This window comes from Anopheles stephensi, chromosome 3, assembly GCF_013141755.1.
Source record: "Anopheles stephensi strain Indian chromosome 3, UCI_ANSTEP_V1.0, whole genome shotgun sequence".
Taxonomy (NCBI): Eukaryota; Metazoa; Arthropoda; class Insecta; order Diptera; family Culicidae; genus Anopheles; species Anopheles stephensi.
The window spans coordinates 43,585,701-43,607,171 of record NC_050203.1 but is presented as its reverse complement, the minus strand read 5'-3'; the positions used below and the strand labels follow the sequence as shown (position 1 = coordinate 43,607,171).

General features: G+C 41.7%; 1 protein-coding gene across 6 annotated transcripts; it reads right to left on the bottom strand.

Annotated features, from left to right (window-relative positions):
- Nucleotides 1-274: 274 nt before the first annotated feature.
- LOC118510955 (muscle calcium channel subunit alpha-1-like) lies at nucleotides 275-21,356 on the bottom strand. 6 transcript variants are annotated; one of them, XM_036053406.1, is made up of 25 exons: nucleotides 20,602-21,356; nucleotides 13,820-14,065; nucleotides 13,403-13,509; nucleotides 11,486-11,638; nucleotides 11,043-11,236; nucleotides 10,326-10,911; nucleotides 9,367-9,592; nucleotides 7,817-8,027; nucleotides 7,608-7,628; nucleotides 7,442-7,541; nucleotides 6,985-7,288; nucleotides 6,724-6,827; nucleotides 5,805-5,910; nucleotides 4,660-4,956; nucleotides 4,510-4,597; nucleotides 4,108-4,215; nucleotides 3,913-3,965; nucleotides 3,694-3,840; nucleotides 3,151-3,625; nucleotides 2,970-3,071; nucleotides 2,677-2,865; nucleotides 2,480-2,582; nucleotides 1,397-2,208; nucleotides 733-802; nucleotides 275-663 (listed from the first exon to the last, which is right to left on the bottom strand). In XM_036053406.1, exons 1-25 carry the CDS (start codon nucleotides 20,895-20,897, stop codon nucleotides 392-394), a joined length of 5,370 nt encoding a protein of 1,789 aa, XP_035909299.1. In that variant the 5' UTR covers nucleotides 20,898-21,356; the 3' UTR covers nucleotides 275-391. The 6 variants fall into 6 exon arrangements, with proteins under 6 accessions (XP_035909299.1, XP_035909298.1, XP_035909302.1 ...); XM_036053405.1 differs by lacking the exon at nucleotides 5,805-5,910 and adding an exon at nucleotides 5,303-5,447; XM_036053409.1 differs by lacking the exon at nucleotides 5,805-5,910 and adding an exon at nucleotides 5,303-5,447 and having other exon boundaries at nucleotides 21,066-21,356.
- Nucleotides 21,357-21,471: the final 115 nt, after the last annotated feature.

Sequence of the window (21,471 nt, the reverse complement as noted above, 5' to 3'; positions counted from 1 at the left end):
GATAAAATATGATAAATGATGCATGATAAAATAAAGCAACAAATCTGATTGAATTCTTTGACCCCTGATTGAGAGATATCCGGTCTAAAAAAAGGAACTAAATTTTGGAATTCACCACGGGACAAATTTCAGAATACGCCTAAATGTAGGCTTTTGAAATACAATTTCAAACTGGCCTATAGAGATCTACCGGTCGGGTTGGATTCGGTTTCAACTGTTCATTACGTTCGTTTCAGCAGCCTCGTGTGATAATGCTAACAACCATTCAGAGAGATAAGTTGTGCCGTTTTAGGGGTTTATTTCAACTTTCGTAACACTCTCAATAAACGCAGCAAACATTCCAAAAACAGTACGTTAGTGTAGTCAGTAAGGTTGTCTCACAACGGTAAGCCTATGTTTCGTTTTCGGCCGCATTTACCACACGACTAGTCTGCGTCGAATATATTTCTCCAAAGCACAATGGCTTCAACGGTCCGTCGCCATCGTTTGCTCCATTATCGTTATCGCTGGTAAATATTTCATTCAGCTGATCGTGATCATGCATCATGCGGAAACCATACATCAGGGTTTTATTGACATCTCGTATGCCTTTGTTCAGCGTTGCATACTTTCGTTGCGGTCGAGCCGGCGGACGCGCTGTTTGCACTGGGCTTACTGTAGCGTCTGGATATGAAAAGGAAACACAATTCGGTATTATTTCGCGCTTTATACTATGATGACATTGTTTCGTACCATTCGTAAAATAGCGCTTCTTAAACGAGTACGTTGTAGGCCAGGTAATCCCGAACAGTTTATGGTTGCGCTAGAATAATTTAATTAAACAATCAGTTAAAACGATAGATTTAACCGAGCTTGCCCGGGATATGGCAAATAAGAAGGAGGAAATGTGGACAAGGAGGAATTTTTTTATTAGTTTTTTGTGAATTTATGATGCGCAGTCATCACATGCGGTATTGGTGATAATACGGCAACTGTCCGCAATAATCAATAAATAAAATAAATAAAAACGATAGATAGAACAATGCCTAGGATGGCGTTTTATGGAACAAAACTTTCAATATCCATGGCAATGAAATTAGGAATGACAGGTACTTCATTCAATTCCACCGAACCAACCGAGCCGAACCGAATCGATCGACTTCGATCAGCAGTTTTACCTTTTAAAAGTACACGCTTTTAATTCGAACATCACTAAAGTTATCTTTTTTGGCAGTTATTTTGTAATGACGTGATATTTTTAGCAATGACGTGATTGTAATCACCGGTGTTGAATATGTTAATGTTTTTTTGTTTATAATGCAAATAGAACGAACTGGCCGATTAGTCTGAATAAAAAAACAATTTTACAACATTTATCGGTAGACGCTAAATCCGACCATAAATAAGTCCAACATACCCGATGCGCCGGTTCTGGATTGATTGAAGACGCACCCTCGTGCAGCGTACCGGATATTTTTCGCCTTATTTTTGGTCCAGTTTTGTGAAGTATCCGCAAACCCGCCAACAAGGTCATATGGGAAGTGGTTTCAGAGTTACGATCATAGTTTTTCCGCTTCTTGAACCGTCTGAAGTAATCCTGTATCAAATAGGTAGCGTAAAACTTTCCCACAGTCACTTCGTCCTCTATCCCGGGCGGTGGCACGACTTGATCAAGCAGTTTGTTGCTAGTTCGCTTCCAAATCTGTTTGATAATGTGTCTTAGCTCCAGATTAGCTTCGTCGATGTTGCCTTCGGTTTTGATTTTCAACGAGGTGCGCACCACCGCAAACAGTGTCGCATTGAACAGCACCGTCCCGTCACTGTTGAGTGGCATGTTCATCGAGACCAGCCGTTTGCAGGCCACCCGATGCGGACACAGCTTACCGAACCCGAGCGGTGGCGATATTTTGCGCAACAGCGTCACCACGTCCAGATGCTTGATGCGGCCCTTCGCATCGGGATCGTACTCGCTCCACAGCCGCACAAATTCGTCCAGATGGTGTGGTCCCAGGATGGACCAATCGCGCGTAAGATAGTCGAAGTTGTCCATGATGACGGCCACGAACAGATTGATGATGAGGAAGGAGCACAGCACGTAGAACGAGATGAAGTATGGGAAGGCAAAATTGGAGCCACAGCCCTCCTTAGACTCTTTGTCCTCGGAATTTTCATCGCAGCGTACCTCTTCACGAGCGGAGCAGTCGAGCATTATGTCTTGCCAGGCTTCACCTGAAGAGGAGTCATACAGTGAGCAGTCAGCAGTGTCGTAGATGCACAACAAAAAAATTAAACTGGTACACTTTTAAAGAAAGGTACAAAAACCAACAAACACCCAAGCAAAAAGGAGGATTGTCTTTGTTATTTTAAAAACCAAACTTTTACCCATAAATGAATCTGCTGTTAATTAACGCAACAAAATTAGTTTGCAGAGTAAGAAAATATGAACGTATACAAAACGACAATGACACAAACAGATGTTCACACTTAGGTCAAAACGTACCGGTAGCTGATCTAAACAAAACCAAAATGGCCTGCGGAAAAGTTTGGAAATTATTATTCCTGTGTATTGCTGTTTCGTCGTCCAATGCAATACGGCCAAAAACCTAAAAAATAAAAATCAAAATTCGGTTGACTCGTTTGAAGCTTCGCCTCGCCATTTACACGAAAATGTGCGATAAAATATAATTTTAAACCCACTTGCATTCCTATAACGGCATAAATGAAGAAGAGCATCACTATCAGCAGTGCCACATACGGTAGAGCTTGAAATGATTTTATAAATGTCCACAGAAGCGTGCGTATGCCTTCTCCGCGTGCTAGTAGCTTAATGAGCCGCATAACACGGAACAAGCGGAAGAAATTGATCGATATGATGGTCGATGCTCCCTGCAAGAGTCGGAATTGAACGAATAATTAAAGTACACATCACACTCACGAAAGGATAGCCGAGAGCGAGGAAAGTACATTATAAAATTAGATTGCCAGATTACCTTTGTTCCACTGCTGGTCGTAACTTCCGAGTAAACAATATCGATGAAGCTTCCCAACACGATGATGAAATCAAACACATTCCAAGCGTCTCCGAAGTAGTTCTAACGATGAAAGGTAGCAGCATATAACAAATTTTAATGCTCACTGGCTTCCCCATTGACTAGCCGATCGTTACATTACCTGAAATCTAAATGCGGCAAGTTTGAACACAAACTCGAGCGCAAAGACGGCCGTGAACAGCAGGTTCAGAAAATCTAACCATTCCGTGTACGGCTGCGGCTGACGGTAAAACTTCATCGACAGTGTAATAGTGTTCATCATGATCAGTATGAAGATGGTGTACTCGAACAGCTGCGACGTAACGAACCACCAAACCTTGTACTGGATCCGATCGTCGTTCGGGATGTACCGTCGAACGGGTTTGGCCTTGAGAGCAAACTCGATGCAATTGCGCTGATTCTTATCGAGATCACAGTTTTTGTACTCTTGCTCGCCTTCATTCTGAAACGTCACTATAACAAAACCGACGAAGATGTTTACCATAAAAAAGGCAATCACAATTATGTATATGATGTAGTACGTCGCCACCAGCGGCCGATAGTTGTAGATGGGTCCAAAGTTTTCCGTGTGTGAGTCAATCGACACGTAAAGGAGGCTTCAGAGTTCAGAAAGAAAGAAACGGTGAGAAAACCGCCAAACAGAAAGATACTAGAGGATACTTACGACGGCCATCCTTCGAAAGTGGATACGGTAAAGAGCGTAAGCATCGCTTTTTGGACATCATCAAAGTGAAACCGATTGTTAGACCATTCTCGTTCTTTCGATACCGGTTTATCTACGTTTCCATCCTCGAAAACGAGATACGTTCCGCTGTTGGAAAAGGTGTATGATTAATAAATTTAAATCACATTGCACGACCGCACATGCACGAAATGAACTCACTGACACTCTGCTTCCTCGTATTTGGAGCGGTCAGAGCAGGAAAAAAATTTACCCTGAAAGAAAGTGGCAAATTTGGAGGTCACCATTGAGCTTTAAAATCTCCGTTCGAAAAACAAACGAAAAGACATAAGCTATGAAGCTTTCAGCGTCATGACCAATATTATCGTTGGTGGAAAACGATTTATATCATCCTACCTTAAACAGCTGTACCCCAATTACTGCAAACATGAATTGCAACAGAAAGGTGACCAGTACAATATTTCCGATGGTTTTTACTGCCACTATCACACATTGCACAACATGCTGCAAAAAAAAAATAATCATTTACTAATCTTATATAAATACTTTCACTACAATTCACTGACGAAATGTTGACGGTACGTATCCGTACACATTGGTGCCAGTGTTCGGTGATCTGAGATCTCATGATAAAATGTAGTAGCAAAGAATTTTTTTTATGCTATTGAAACTTCTTATCTCAAGCTTCTTAAGCTAAACACATAGTATATACATACTTCAATTCTATGTACAAAGCTCGTCGTTCGACAAAGCAGGAACTGCTTCCAACCCTGTTTGTAAAATTCACGTTTACTTTACCTTCAATCCTTTCGCTCTATTGATAGCCCTCAACGGCCGCAGCACTCGCAAGACTCTCAGAATTTTCACCACGGATATTGTTCCCGAGCTGAAATCGATATGGGAGTGTGTGTTTTGTACCGCAGTGTCTTTTCCACCACCGTCACTCACCTGAACAGCATCGACACCAGCGAAACACTGACCACTAACAGATCCAGCAAATTGAAGGCCGACCGGCAAAAGGCTCCCTTGTGCAGGATGAATCCGTACGCGATAACCTTCAGTATGAGCTCGATAGCAAATACGGCGGTGAAGAAGAAATCGAACTGATTCAAAATTTGATTTCGCTCCGAATTGGCGTTCAGCGGATCCTCGGCAGCAAGCATTACAGACGAAAGCATGATGCACAGCAGAATTATGTTACCAAACACGGTATGATTGCACAGCCAGTGGCAAAACTGTCGAAATCTGTTCGAATTGGAAAGGAGTGAATGAAACAACACAAAAAGGATATCTATATTAAAAAATGGGGAACAGTTGCCACCTGCTCGTGTCACGCATTTAGATGTGAGTGATTTGCGAAGTACGACATTGCTAACATTTACGAGAAGAGTTTACACATGAAAGTGCAATGAATCAGTGAATCAATTACAACATCCGTTTTGTTAACGCGTGCATGGCAAAAACGATTGCCGAACAGAAACACACGATCACGGTGCCGCAACGTGACCAGTGCAAGGAAAGATTATCGTCAATGTATTATTCGTATAATTAGAAGCAACTCAAACAAAGGTCGTATAATAACACTCTTAACCTGTTGGTAGGCTTCAATAGAAAGAGTGACTTTTCGTCCGATATCGGTATGGGGCTGCTGGATACCACGGCCTCCGATAATCGTTTGGCGTATGTTGTGTGAGCGGAACTGCGATCGTTCGGAATTTCAATCGCTTCACAGTGATCTGGAATAATGGAACAATAACAAATGTCGGACCGGAAACAGTAGACAGGGTAGTTCCCTCCATTTCCCTCCGCGTTTTATTTTAATGTTTTATGTATTCGTTTATTAGCCCACAGCAAAAAACTTTGCGTGCATTTGTGCTTTGGGTGTGGTAAGGGTTAGATCATAAATCACATTCACCGTTCCATATTAGACAGCACAGACACACATCTCAACAATCCAGAAAACACACAGCAACACAGCCAACCCATTCACTCCAGTTTGTGTTTGCAACTGTGTAACATGCACAGTGTGTAACATGAGATGCTGACAGGCCCACAACAAACTACACGAACGAAATAGAAGCTTAATTGGTCACCTGTTGGTGTTGGATAAGATAAAAAGCGCATTTTTGGGCGGCTCGCGGTACTTTTTCACTTTCAAGCCTATGCGTGACAAACGTCGAGGAAGCAGCGTTGGTTTAGCTGTTAAAAATTGGGAGAATTAGTCAAACAGCTTGTCAATCGTAAGCCTGGAAAAGTGATTAGAAATATTGGCACACTCAGCGGTTAGGGAACGTATTGGACTACATTTGTATGAATCATATGGGCAATGGGCATTCGAACAATTCAATTCAATTGCTTTGTGAATCAGAATTTTGGGATTATTTTTGCGAATAAAAATGTGTCATTTAGCTTACGTTACATGAAAAGAGTAGAACACGGAAAGGAACTCGACTCGCGATAATTAAAAGTTGTACATATGCACAGCTACTACACAACCAACATAAGCTTGTTGCTGTTAAATAGGTAAATACCACCATGGCATTATATTTTCAATTACACTGCTAAACTGTACAATCTGATGTTATTAGAAGAGAGCGCTTCAATTTTCGATATAGATGTCTTAATGGAGAGTTACTTTCGAGTTAGTTTCATATTGCGCGAAATAACTGAATACAAATGACAACCATGCATGTAATTACTTTGTTGAGTACAAAGATGCTCTAATCTACAGAAGCAGTGGTGGAAGATGCCGCCGCTCGTGGCCTCGTCGATCAGGGGGGCCTCATCGGTGAGGAAAAGGCCTGTTGTTTCCCTCTAACATCACAATTAGAGGGGCCTTAATTGCCATTCCACTCGGGGCCTCCCAATATCTTGACTCACCACTGCACGGAAGGTGACGTTAATAATGCAGTATGGAAGAGAATATCGATCACACACACACATTCACACACACACAAACACACACATCGAACAATTAATGCGATACACCCACATGTACATGTTATCGAATACCTTGAATCACTACTCTACTGATGCGCGTTTTTTTCGTCTCTTCTAACGTTGCTGATGCAGTTTTAGTGTTGCTGGTACTGATGGTGGGTTTCGTGACATTTGCACTGGAAAGCAAAACGCGGTTAAACACAACGAACGATTAGTAATTGAAATAGTTGCACCCTTCCTAATGGTGGCTAGCACAAGATCAGGCAACACAGTGGGCACATCGTTCCGATCTTGTGCGATGAGCCAGTTAAAGTAATCCCAAATGTCCCGAACTTTTTACTATTCTTTTCCACGATAGGTTCCTCCATTTTCTTAAACCGTGATCCGTACGCTCGCCCCGACTCCTCATTATCGTAGCCCTGAGCATCGTCATCTTCTGGCTCTTCGGCATCCTCGGTTTCGTCTAGGTCCTCTTCATCCTCGTTATCGTTTTCACGGTCGCCCAGTTCGTTGTCCGACTTGTCGGTCAGGATATCCAGCTCCGTATCCGGATCGTCTTCCTTCTCAACCGCCGTTAGCGATTCGGCATCGGCCAGATTGTCAACCGCGATGGCAAGGAAAACGTTTAGCAAGATATCTGTGTGTTATGGACGCACGTTAAGGAATGTCTCAGGCAGGCATGAAATACCGTATCCCGTTGCTGCACGCGGGGACAACTTTCACTTTAGCATTCTGCTGTTCAGGAACATGTAGTTATCATACTATTGTTTTACGTCTTTTCAAAGGATACAGTTACCACAGATAAAAAGAATGATGAAATAGATGCTGGCCAGAATTCCAAATGATGCTACACCTCCATATGCTTGGATGCCATCGTACATTACAGCATTCTATGAAGAGAGGGATCATACATAGATCGTTACCTAGAACAAAAAATACATTTGTTCGCACCTTACCCAGTCTTCACCGGTGAGGATCTGTAGAGAAAAGTAGAATATAACATAACCATCGATCAAAATCACAACAAACTATCAGCTTGGTTTAGATGAGCGAATAATATAATGAATGTTGTTAGTTCAGATTCAGATAGAGCATCAGATTTTTTCATGACAGCATTTAGCGATTTATCAATACAACGCAACATCTATAAAACCTATGGCTTTACCTGAAAAACGGTCAACAGACTTTGAACGAAGCTGTCGAAATTAGATCGAGGCTTATTATCCATAGAATTGAAGATGAAGCGTCCTCCAAACACTTGCATGCCCAGCAGGGCAAAAATTACAATAAACAGAAACAGTAGCAGTAAAAGTGATGCGATTGATTGTATAGAGTTCAGTAATGATGCGACGAGGTTCGACAAAGACTGCCAGTATCTAAAAGAAGAAGAAAAAAATAATTTAAATCGATTCGCTCATAAAATATCCAAAAACAAGGGATTATTACATATTCTTTACATAAACATGCTTTGGAAAAAGCTACTATCATTCGCAAATGAAACGAGTTGATGATGATTAGCAGATTTGAGAATTATTAAATAGATCTTGGGCTGTTCAATTGGCCAAAAAGAGCGCTTTGGAAGGGTCTCTTTTTTTGGAAAGGCTTATCTTAACTCACGAGCACATGCGTGCCCCACAGTCTCGCTACATAGCTCGGTGGCAGAGTATGTGGGTCTCAGATGAACTTGGGAGGGTTGTATACTCCATCATTCCGAAGTGTTCTGGAAGCCCTAATTCCATGGCATCTCAGGAGATCATGCGTTCATTTGAATGATGTGTAGGTTCTAGGTCCTACCATTTCACATTTGGCGCACGTCCCTAGTGTATAGGAAGGGTGGACTCCAAAGCATGTGGCTGCGGCCGATGACTTAGATCATCTTATGTGGTCTTGTGTGGAGTACGAGGCTGCTCGTCCCACCTTATTGGACGCAGTTCAGAACATCGGCAGATCACCTAACGTTCCCATCCGGGATTTGCTGGGGAGAGGGCGAGGATGATGCCTAGTTAAGGTCTATTTTTGAGTTCTGCCGAACGAATGGTAATATAATTTAGTACGTTTCCTTCTTTCTTTCCATAGGCGAGATATCTTGGATATTGGGTAAAGAAAAAATTGCATTGTTGTAAGGATGTGCTGCAACGGCTAAAAACTGGAGCAACATTGGATCTATAAATCCATGAAGGAACATTACAAGAACGCTACCCAGGTATTGACGGGATGTGATGTCCACGCACGATACCGATCCTCGCAAATAACACTCCCACGAACTTGGATGATGAAATTACAATCCCATGGATCGGCTGTGCTGACCCGGGATAAGGGGCCCTTTCACGGTTTGGAAAAGTAAATGCCTTCAAACCAACGTGAATTGTACACTATTTTGTGGTTTAGTTTAAAGCAATACGGCACGTCCTTAATGAACTAAAAATAGAGCTTGTTCCTCCAGCCGTAGATCACACATGTTAAGATCAATAGTTGTGCCCAACAAGCTGTTAATGCAAATATGTTGTTTCTTGTTGAATTCTACACTAAAAAATGAAATTATTATTCATCAACGAATAAAATCAAACAATGAAACGGAAAACCAAACGCTCGGTAAACCCACTGGAGGACTTTTGTGAATTAATATGATGTCTTCTCGGTTCTCTTCCACAATAATTTTGCTTAAGGACGTTTATGTAAAGAATAGTAAGATTAACGCATGAACAATATTCCTACTTGGTCACTTTGAAGACGCGTAACAATCGCACACATCGCAGGACGGATATGCCCAGCGGTGGCATCAGCTGCGTGTTGGTCAGCAGAACTTCGATAACACTGCCAATAACAACGAAACAGTCGAAGCGATTGAACAGCGATACATAATATCCTTGCAGCCCTAGGCTGTACATTTTGAGAAACATTTCCAGTGAAAACAGTGCGACAAAAAACATGTTGGTGTACTCTGAAAGGAAAGTTGGACAGAACAAAAGTTTTAGTATGGTTGATTTGGTGTTTCGGAAAGCTGGAAGCCTCGTCAACCACAAGGAAGTGTCGTTAGTCACATGCATATGGTTCACACACAGACGTTACTTTCAACAGCAAGAGGATAGCGTAAGCATGTTTGCAGCAGCTCATTCTATTGAGTTTTCAGCAAGCAATCAAACATTAGAGCTGAAACGATGCGTGATAAACCGTTCATATTCGAGAGCCCATTTTATGCTACAGATTACTGTTACTAGCGCGTTGATTGGTGAATCTTTAACGATAAGAGGCTTTCCTTTTGACCGATAAAAGCATTGCTTGGTTGGGTTGGCTTTAGAGCAGTGGTGCTTGCTTACATGCGTGGTTTTGTGCTTGCGTGCGTACAAGAGTGCAAATAGCATCCGGGCATCCAATGTCTGATCTCCACCATTCGGCAAACAACGCCGTGCTATACTATCCTGCTCAACATTGCTGGCTTGAAATCGTATGATCAAATCACAACGAACGCATGGTTTGCATGGGAAGTGTAAACCTTACTGCCTTAGTCACGGTGCAACTGGTGCAATGGTGCTTTACAAATATACCTCTACATCTAAAATAGTAACATATAGCTTTCTTTTAAATCGAGCAATTTTACAGTCGTCAGTCAGAGGGAGCTCGACTGGATCGACTGGAAAGGAACAGAACGTAACTTACGCCTGTACGATACTTACCTTGGAAATCATCCAGCCACTGTGGTTGATGGTAGTGTTCGGTGGCCAGCACACCCGTGTTCAAAAACACCAGTATAATGATAAGCCAGTAAAAGGCTTGAGACTTGACTGCCTTGCGGCACGATCGGCGCATCTTACGATTGAAGCGATCCCATGCTCGAAAATATCGATTACACCAGGACTCTGGGTTCGGTTGTGCATAATCCACGTTAGATTCAGCGCAACCGTGCCCTTCTGTTGAATCGGTCGACACACCTGCCAAGCCCGTCGTACCGGACCCGGCGAGCATTGTCTTCGTTCCCTTCATGAATCCTTCGGAAATCATCTTTCCAGGTGATGGCGGTTCCTGATACGTGTCGATATCCTCGGCCTGCGTGATCCAGTCCAGGTAGCCCTTCAGATCTTCCTCGATTCTTTGCTTCTCGCGAAGTTTCTGAAAATCACCACGGCTCTTTGCTTTGGTACGTTCTTTCGAAAACTCACCGCTCAGCACACCGAGAATGAGGTTCATGACGAAAAAGGCACCCAGTATCACCATCGACACAAAGTATATCCATTGCCAGTTGCTTCCCATCGCATCCTCGATCTGTCACATATGCAAACGGTGAGACACAATAACACTTGCACATCAGCAAAAGCATTGCTAGTAAACGACAGCTCTTTGCAATTTCTTTCTACCTAACCTGCAAGGATTTTGCTGTGTTTTTGGATACTCACATAGTACAGCATATCCGTCCATCCTTCCAATGTGATGCACTGAAACACTGTTAGCATCGACAGACCGAAGTTATCAAAATTCGTTATTCCGGCATTGGGTCCTTCCCAATAGTAGCGACAAATCCAATGCACTCCAATAGAGCTACATTGGAAGCCGCCTTCGCCACACGGTGTTGGGTCTTCCATCATGTCCTCTGATGACGCGGATCATAAAAGTGTATAAAAAGGGAATTAATCACCCTCAACCAATTGTAGGAAATTGAGGTTCAACCATTTGTAAGGATCAGGGAGACAGAAAAGGTAAATAAAACTAGCGAGCGAGAGATGCAGATTGGGGATGTTTTACATTCACAAAATATTAACAACTATTTAGCTATACCATTGAACAAAGTATTGAGAACATGTTTCTTAAATGCGAGTTTTCTGTACTATTTGTAATTTACCTGTAATATTGTGGAAGCAAGTCTTGTGCATTTTTCCAGAAAATAGCTCCAAACCCACGATGGCATAAATGATTATTACAAACAACACCAGCAAAGCAATGTGCAACAATGGCACCATTGCCCGTAGAATGGAATTAAGCACAACTTGCAAGCCTGAAAATAGAATAAAATTATGATAAAATGAAATAATTCAGAAAGATATTGATTTTACGATCTGATTCAGTCTTATTTCATAACACCCCCTTCCCTTTCCCTGTTTTGTAATGGTCAATCGTGCAATTCTTGTGTATGTCCTGGGCGATTTCACCTTCACTCGTTCCTATTATACATCATCTCACTGTTCAATTCTTACACATCACACTGAAACAGCAGCTAGGAATCCTGCATAGAGCGCGATGGATTAAAAAAAAACATGTAAATGAATGCAGGAAGGACCGATGCAAAGATGTGAATGCAGCATGCGATCCTAACTCCCAGGCGATACGCGATCGCTCGAAAAGATGTGATTTCAAAGTACAAATAATAGAAATTCATGCTCGGATTTAAGAAATAAACAACAAACAGCACAAAATGAATACAATTTTGGAACGAGCGACCCGTAATGTTAGGTTCGAAACGATCACAAACGGCATTAAGCTCATTAAAATAAACGGATCAGAGGAGCAAACGCAGATTCGGCGCAGCACTTTGTCGAACAGATTTCCAGCACGGATCAACTTGGGTAGGACATATATACCAAGTCAAGAAAGCAGCTCTGGCCAGTCCATCCGATTGTCACGTAGTCCTAAGACAAATAGTCTGCTTGTATTACAAATCCACTGGTTGAGTGTTTCAGCTCCAAGAAGTGCACAGCACATAATCCAACAGCACAATTCAGGATCGCTGCTCTAAGCGGTAAAACTTACGCTGGACGAGACTCTAGGCGTGCCAGGGAGCGAGCAGCCGATTGCTACCGTACCACAGCAATATATTCCATTACGGAAGCGAACAGTACAGCATATTGATGCAGGCCGGGTCGTTGAAGTTGCGCGCGATTTGCTTCATCAGGCCAATAGGTATTCTAAGGCAGCTGGTCGCGGAAGCTAACCTTAGACTCAAGCAGCACTCCAAGGTCTCATACTTCACAAAACTGTGTATACACAGCAAAACAAAAAAATCGAAGAAAATGAAATGCGAGTATTGGTTTCTTTGCACGGGTACAACTACCAGCTAATCAGCAAGTGCTGGATCCACTGTAAGGTACTAGTTGTTACACTAATAAGCAAGCCAATATGCCTGAGCAAAGTGCGATCTGATCAAAGGACTGAAACTTCTTCCGCAGAAGCATAAGTGAACGTGACAAGCGTCTGTATTGCTACATATTCATACAACGGATTGTGAGACAGGCGCGTATTGTCTCTCCCCAGATTAACAAGCGCCCCGCATAACAGGTGTTGGCACTCTTCCCGGCAGAACTTTTTTTGAATATTTTACGCTTGCTTCTTGCCCCAACAGTGTCTCATTTAATACCGATGGATGAGCTACTAAATGTTATCATGATGTGTGGGCCCGAGCACCTCGCTTTGTTAATAAAACATAAAAGCCCTTGTTGGAGTCAAGGTTGTAATGAACAATTATGATGTCTTAGTGACGAGAGCTGATGGTCTCACTGAGTCTTATCAATATTATCTCGCGTTCCGAACTTTGCTACCTGTTGTTTCTTACCTAACTCATTCTTACCGTATTCGACGAACTGAGCGCTCTCGATAAAATTTCAGTTAGTTTAAGTGTTTAACATAGAACTTATGTTTTGAAAAACTTCAAGAGATATAGCTAGTCCAATGTATTGTAGAATAATTAAATCCAATTCCACCGTGCTAAAACGCAGGATTAAAATGATACGCAATTTGAATTTAAGAATGAATGTGTTGAACTTACTTGGTACTCCGGAAACTAATCGCAGCGGACGCAGCACACGGAATGCTCTGAGGGCTTTAACGTCGAAACCGTCCTTCATAATACTGGATAACGTGGTGCTTATCATCCTACGATTTTAAAAGTTAACAAATAAATATAAATGAAGTGACTCAGCGACTAACGAAAACTTGTCTGTAGCTTGAACCTTGCCTGTGGTGTGCAGGGGCATTGCACAAGCACCACAATCACATGAATTTAATGTCACTATATTCATGATAAAATCCCCACGAAGCACCACAATTAGAGTCATTAGAACGGGATGCATATACACCCAACACCTTTCCAGCCCCAAGTATCACTACACTATATTATTATTATTATTATTATTATTATTGAACCAGTTTGGCATGGCAGGCCATCTCTGCTTCTTCAACTTACCCGATTAGAACAATAGTGAAATCCAACATATTCCATCGACTCCGAAGATATGCTCCAGGGTGCATGACAAATCCGTATGCAATTAGCTTCATCACACACTCGAGCGTGAAAATGATAAGAAATATGTGCTCCACTTTTTCCAACATCGCATTAGTTGCATTTGAGTCGCCATTCGGAAAAGGAGTGTACGTTGCTAATGCAACACAGTTTGCGAAAATCGTTAACAGGATAAGATATTCAAATGGTCTGCGGAAGAAAAGCCACGGCAGGCATAATGGAACCATTAGCTGAGTGGGGTTAGAGTTTGTATTGAATAATTTGCATTCACTGTGTTCTATAGCATGCATAAGAGTTACAAAGCACAACAAATTGAATACGTGCTGTACGTGCAGTTTATTTTTTTCTGAAAACGGTCACTGAGGGCCATTTTGATTTCTTCTAGAATAACAAAACATGCGCAGTTATTAACAAGAATAGCGTAGCCGATTGTGTTTCCCACAAATTGAACGAAACCACTTCGAATGGCGGTAGATCATTGCTGCTACGTTGGTCGTAAAATTAAACCAGTTTGAAGTCAGGTGTACTTCAGTTCGCACACTTTGCAAGCTGGCATGCGACCAAAATCTAAGCATAGAAATAGAATGATTAACACTTTTTTTCTGTCGATCAGTAGCACTAGCCAATCCAACAGATGAGTTTTCCTATGTTTGCTTGCACGTACTGACTAAGCCCAGTGCGCGTATGTTTGTGAAAAAAAGATTTATGAGTTTTTATGCTTAGTTCCGTGATAATCCTTGCGATACCCAATACGGCAAACACATTAATTTTCTACGAACCCTACTTTTATTGCGTGTGCTTGCATCTTTTCATACTTATCAATCCGTGTTTTAACAAATAATTAACGTTTTAGTGAGTTGTTGTATTGTTTTAAGCTCCGAACGAATTATCGGCTGTTAACATAAAGTGGAACAAGACTTAAGTAGCGAATTATAAAATAAAGTTTAAAAAAATATTGAAAAATACGTCTGATATATTCAGTAACAAAACACAGATTTAACATGTATGATAAATAAAAGGTTACTACAGTTAATAGATTACTCTTCTAACATCCCCCATTAATCATGAATTGTTTTAATTCCAAGGGCCTTCCATCCATCTTCGAATTTGCTAGTAGGAAGTATCTTAGTTAGCAAATCAGCTTCCTGTTTTTATGAGCAAACATGTTTCAGCCGCTCAAGATTGCTTGCAATGTTTTGTCTAGCAAAATGATGCTATTTGTTTCTCTGGCAAATAGATAGCGCTTTGATTATCACAATAAATCGTCAATGGCTCTTCGATTCCCAACACTTCTTTTCGAAAACCTCTCCACAAAATTGCTTTTGATTGGTTTCCTTTGAATTGATTTCCTTGGACAATTTCTGGCCTGGATCCGCCGGAGTGAGTACAGGGATGCACTCAGCTACACCGAATCGCTTCAATAATTCATTTGTATACAGTTCTTGATCCAGCATAACTACACCATCTGCTCTGGTCACTCGTATACCAAGAACTTTGTTCGCGAGACCTAAATCCTTCATTTTAAATCTCTTTGTCAACTGTTTTTTTAAGTTCTTTTCCCAGATCTCATTATTCGAGAAGATTAATAAATCGTCTACACATACTGCTACAATCATCACACTTCCTCTATCGATCTTGTAGTAGACACAAGAATCGTAATTGCACTGTACCAATCCAATGCGTTTCAGCTCAGCATCCAAACGCAGTTTTCAGTTTTCAATTCCAAACTCTACTAGCTTGCTTCAGTCCATACAATGCCTTCTTCAATTAACATACTTTGTGTGATGCTTCTGGATTAACAAATCCTTCTGGCTGCTCCATGTATATTTCCTCTTCTACGAGGTCTTCTTGTAGAAATGCTGTCACTGCATCCATTTGCAGTATTTTCAAATCCATGTTGACAGCCAAGGACATTAGTTATCGCACGGTAGCCAATCGAACAACTGGTTCGTAGGTCTCGTTGTAATCCACGCCTTTGACTTGCGAGAAACCTTTTATGACTAACCTGGCTTTGAATCTCTGTACGGAGCCATCTGCATTGGTTTGATCGCAAGGTTTTTTGACCAGCGGGCAAACTCGTCAAGTCCCATGTTCGATTTTCCAATAAGGCATCATACTCTGATTTCATAGCACCTTTCCAGCGAATATTATCTTCACTGGAAATAGCCTCTTGATACGTTGTCGGTTCATTAAACATCACTGGAACCACAGCACAGGATTCATCATATTTCTGCATCGTATCTGGGACGATGCGCTCCCTCTCACTGCGCCTTATCAACTTATGTGGGTCCTCTTTTTGTGGAGGAAGCGCAGCAAGCTGCTCAATCGGTTGATTGATGGATAGCTTCTGCTTGATCTCCAATAGCATCGTCGTATTCTGCATCGCTATCATCATCAGGTTCAAAATGGAATTCACCAAGACTAACTTCAGTAGAAGTTTCTCCAAACTCAGAAGCTCGATCCGTTGAATACTCGTCCACAAATATGACATCCCGACTAAAGATAACTTTCTTAGTCTTTATGTTATAAACTCGATACGTCTTGGAACTGCTCCCATATCCCATGAAAATGACAGATTCTGATTTGGAATTCCATTTCTGCCTTCTCTCCTTCGGCACATGAGACATCACCTTTGCTCAAAATATTCTAAGATGGGCAAGATTTGGTCTTCTTCCAGTAAACGCTTCGTGAGGTATCATTCGCGATCCCATAGTAGGTGGTCGGTTGATCATGCTGTCGGTTGACGATGCTGTCGCAACTGCTTCAGTCCAAAAACGCTTTGGCATCACATAGCATACTCCTCGCCTTTTCTGCAATCGTCCGGTTAAAACGTTCCGCTAATCCATTCTGCTCCGGCGTGTACGGAGCGGATATCTCATGATGAATACCGACATGACAAAGGCATTGCTTTATTTCACGATTCATATATTCCCGTCCGTTGTCCGATCTGAGACGCTTAATTTTCTCACCAGTCTGGTTCTCGGCAAAGCTCTTGAAATGTTTAAATGTTTCTAACACTTCAATTTTCAATTTTAGAAAATATACGAACGCCTTTCTGCTTGAGTCATCGATGATCGTTATAAAATAACAATTTCCTCCTATCGATGATGTCTCCATGGGTCCACACAAATCGGAATGAATTAACTCAAGCACACGATCCGCTCGTTGTCCCTTATTGTTAAACGGATGTCGATGATGTTTCCCTTGTATACATGGTACACACTGCATACCATCCGTCACCCTAAATTCAAATCCGCTTGCCATGGTTTCAAGTCGTTTCATGCAGCCAACAGACATATGACATAGCCTGCGATGCCAAAGTTTAAAGTTGTCTTCCATCCGACTGACCATGTTCACCAACGACCCAGATGCTCTTTTCAATCTGTTCAAACGTTACTGTGTAGCCCTTCTGACACATCTTGCTAACAGATAGTAAGTTCACCGCCAATTCCGGTATATGCAGGACATCCTTCATGGATATCGCAAATGTCGATGCACCAACATCTGCAGAGACGTTCACCGAACCTTTAGCAACCACTGGAATAGCTGTATTATTGGCTACTTTGATGCTGGACGAAACATTCTCTGCATCAACCAATAAACTGCTGTTTCGGCACAAATGAGAAGTTGCTCCGGAATCAATCATCTATTCTTCTTCTGGCGCTGTTGATGCCTGACATGCATTGAAATCCGCGAAAAATGTAGCGTGACCACTGTTCTTGCTTTTCTCCTGTTTCTTGTCAGAAAACTGATTCGAACATTGAGAACCAAAGTGACCCATTTTCTTGCACTGGTAGCATTGAACGTTAGATTTCACACTACTTCTTTTCATCGTCGGTTTCGAGTTGCCAAGGAACGCTTCCACAGCTTGCTTCTCGCTCGACACTTTCACGTCTTGCAAAATTTTCGCCAAGACCAAGAGCTGTAGTTTTCCGATCCTCGCAGAATTTCTCGCAAAGGCAGGGAAAAAGGTGCCGCTAGTTTCGAATTTGCCATTCTTCACAAAACATAAAATTAACATGCACTGAACATTCTGAGAAAACTTGTAAAATTGCACGCACATTTAATCGTAAACATATTTCTCAATTTAAACACACTACGCGCGTAAAGCAACATGAAATTTCATCGAATGAATTAATCGATAGCACCAGATAATATTCTATTCCTTCCTTTATTTCTCAAAAACAAGCAACGACTCATGAGATAAATCAACGGCAGAGCATTTGAGGCTGAAAAATACTTTAACGAAACATTCCCTAATGAAGTGTGAAACGATGGGCTACACAGGATGTGTGCATCTAAGGGGCATGTTTTAAGGGTAGTTTAGGTGTGCGTAGCTGTTCGCGCAAACAGAGCGTGAATGTGGTCAATCGGGACTTACACGCCGTGTGAACGCTGTAGAGTAAAGTGTTAAGCTCATAGGTAATGAACATGTACAGAACCAACTATGCATCTCTATCTCAAAGTTTGACGGAAACCAAAACAAACAAGTTGTCAGAATGGTCAAGCACAAAATTTTCTTGGCCCTTTAAAATGTGAAAAATAAATATGCTAAGCAGTAATATAAAAATGCCCACGAAGTTTAGGTATCGCATCTCGTTCGGACCGTTTCACCGTATGTTGGACTGAGTATGCAGTTCTTCCTCTACAGTGCTGCCAGTCTAATGTTTCTGTAGTCCATATTTTCGCAGAAATCCTACGTGATGATGTCCGAATTGATCAGTTGCAGTTGCACTAGTACCGTATACTTGTCAATGTTTCTTCCTCTTCTTCTTCATTTGCCATTCACTTTAATTGGTCTGCCATATTGAGTGTGGTGAATTGTTTAAAAAATTTCCTATAGATTTCATTGTCCAACTAGCAAAACAATTTTATCTGCAATTCAATAAACTAGTTTTGTATTGAAAACATTTAATATAAAAGAAAAAATGCATCTTTTTTTTTAAATCAGTTAGTATAGTATATCAGTGGCCCATAACAAGACTAGTGAATCGTAATCCAAAACATCTCCCTGTATTATATTTAAAATGTTCTTATAGTTTTAATTAAATTGCTTTTATTTGCTAGCAATGATTTTTGTTGCTTCTACTGTTAACTTAGTGGGGAATGTCATGTAGTCCTCAGTTTTGTATTCCATAGGAACGACAGCATTGCTATAGAACTCATGATTTATTTTATTTCTTTGCCTGCTTCTATGGAGCACTCTAAAAGACTTGGCCTGGTGTCCAATACGTTTTCAAGAAACACGGTCCATGGCTGTATTCCTTCACCCGGCAGCATCCGATCTCCGTCAGGTCTGACTCAACTTGATCCAGCCAACGAGTTCGCTGTGCTCCACTACGTACCGTGCCGAACGGAGATTTATTAATTTTTAGGTATATTTTCAGTATGACGACTTAGCACCGTATTGTCTATACATAATTTGTAGTATTCAAGAAATTAAAAATCGATTTTTGAGATCTAATTTCCCTTCTATCAGAATTGTTGCTTTTGATTAGTGATGGGAAAAAATAGTCCAAGAAAGAGCTCAATCCTGATAGGGATTCGAATCCTATAATCCTCATCCGTCAGGGGAAGGCCGTCTTTACAGAAAAAAAAAACTTGTTAGCTCATTTCTTGTGCAGTATCTCGCTCAACTGTGTTTGTTCTAGCCTGTTTCCTCTTTCTGATATAGAGAACTCTGCCCCTTGCTAACAACTATGCAGACATAAGATGAAACCATTCTATGGTAATATTTTGTACTTGCAATTGTCAAAAACTGCGACCGAGCCCCGCAGTTCCCCATCACTTTTGGGAAATACAACGAGCTCGACACGAAAAGATCGACGGGCTACGACAAGTGGGAATAGCGACGAGAGAATCCCTATCGAAAAATAATCGAATTTGAATCGAATCAAATCTCAATCCTATTTAAATTTCAATTGAATCCTCATTCCAATCAAATCCGAATCTACTTCTTCTTTCTTGGTCTTACGACCTCTTAATCATAGCAATCATAACAGGTAGCAATCATGCCTACCATTTCTGGCTTACTAGACTTATTGATACCTCATAGTTGGATAGTCAGTCCTCTCTAAGGAGGAACGACCCCTATGGGATTTGCACCCCGGTTGAACCCAGAATTGGATCAGATCCGTTAGTCAGAATCCAATCCGCTTCGAATCTTTCCGAATCAGGAAACACTACTCGTTATCCCCTTGACCACTTTTATTCTGTCAATGCAGGATTGTCATCCATGTATACGCGGTAGAACGTTGTGCGTAGAGTCCTGATGGCTCATCAATCTTTTCATAAAAGTGGCACGTTAAGTAATCTGGTTCACGGACACTGCAATAAAATGCTTGGCAATTGTGTCTAATAGGAAGTTGTCTAGGTGCAATACTCATCTCGAACGAATTTGTTAAATAGACACTCAAAGGAAGGCAGTATATAAAAGTGTGCGTGATCACTTTGCGGTCTCGATAATAATCTGCTACAATCTTTTTAAATTGATTAATAACACTTTTTTAGCAATACAGCTCGGCCGTTCTTGTTGAATAAAAAAACAACATTTTTTCTACCAAACATTTACTTTGTTACCAGACACACTTTATAGCAATCATCACAACAAAAGCAACTACTTAACAGAACCATGCAGTGCATTGCATGCATGGTACACACTTCTCGATGGACATTCTTATTTTAAGTTAAATAACACCACTACCGCCAAACGATTTGTTACCTACTTCCATTCTACCACTTTGATACACATCTTTCGCAGCGGATTTTTCAATGTAAGGCAGTAAAATACACGCTGCGGACGATCAGGTATCACTTTTCCCGGGCGCCTGAGCGGCCGTTTCGGTTGATTGTTGGCTCCGGTGCCATCTCCCGACGACGGATCATCTACGCCCGCAGGAAGTTGGGAAGTAGCATTTTCCGCCGGTGTCGCCCCCGGAGAACTCGGTTTTCGTACGTTTTCACCAGGCGGCTGCGTCGGTGACACTTTCGCTGGATCGGATATTTTTGTACCGTTTTCCATACTGCATCCAACGGCGCACTCGCCCTTTCTACCACTACTAATCGAGACGCAAGTACGGTCGTGCAGAATACGCTGCACACTGAGCGAACTAGCAAACCTCTTGGCACTATTTCGGACGGTTTCACGCACAACGCTTATATTTTGTTACACAACGCGCGGAGGACTCACATTATGAAATAAAGATATTCTACCGATGCTCCGCAACTTGCCAACTGTTGCTGTCGATCACGATACTCAACAGCGGAATCAAAGGAGCAGAATCACAAATCACCAGCTTCACTATAAAACCAGCATCAATTTGTACGTTTCCCGGGGTTGTGTGGCGGGATGAGAGTTGCTTTAAATCCAAGCAAAATAGCACAACAGCGCAAACGGACGGTACACAGAACGGGAGAGAAAATTGCAAACCGTGCCACAACTGCGAACGATCACCTATCGTGATCCAATGTTCACGAGATCCAATGCGCGACTGATGTTTAGCTTACGCGCCACCGTTTTTCCGAGCATCTTTAGCACCATCGGTACTCTTCCCGCCGGCGTGTGTCATCCAAGACTCTCACGCTCGATGGATGGA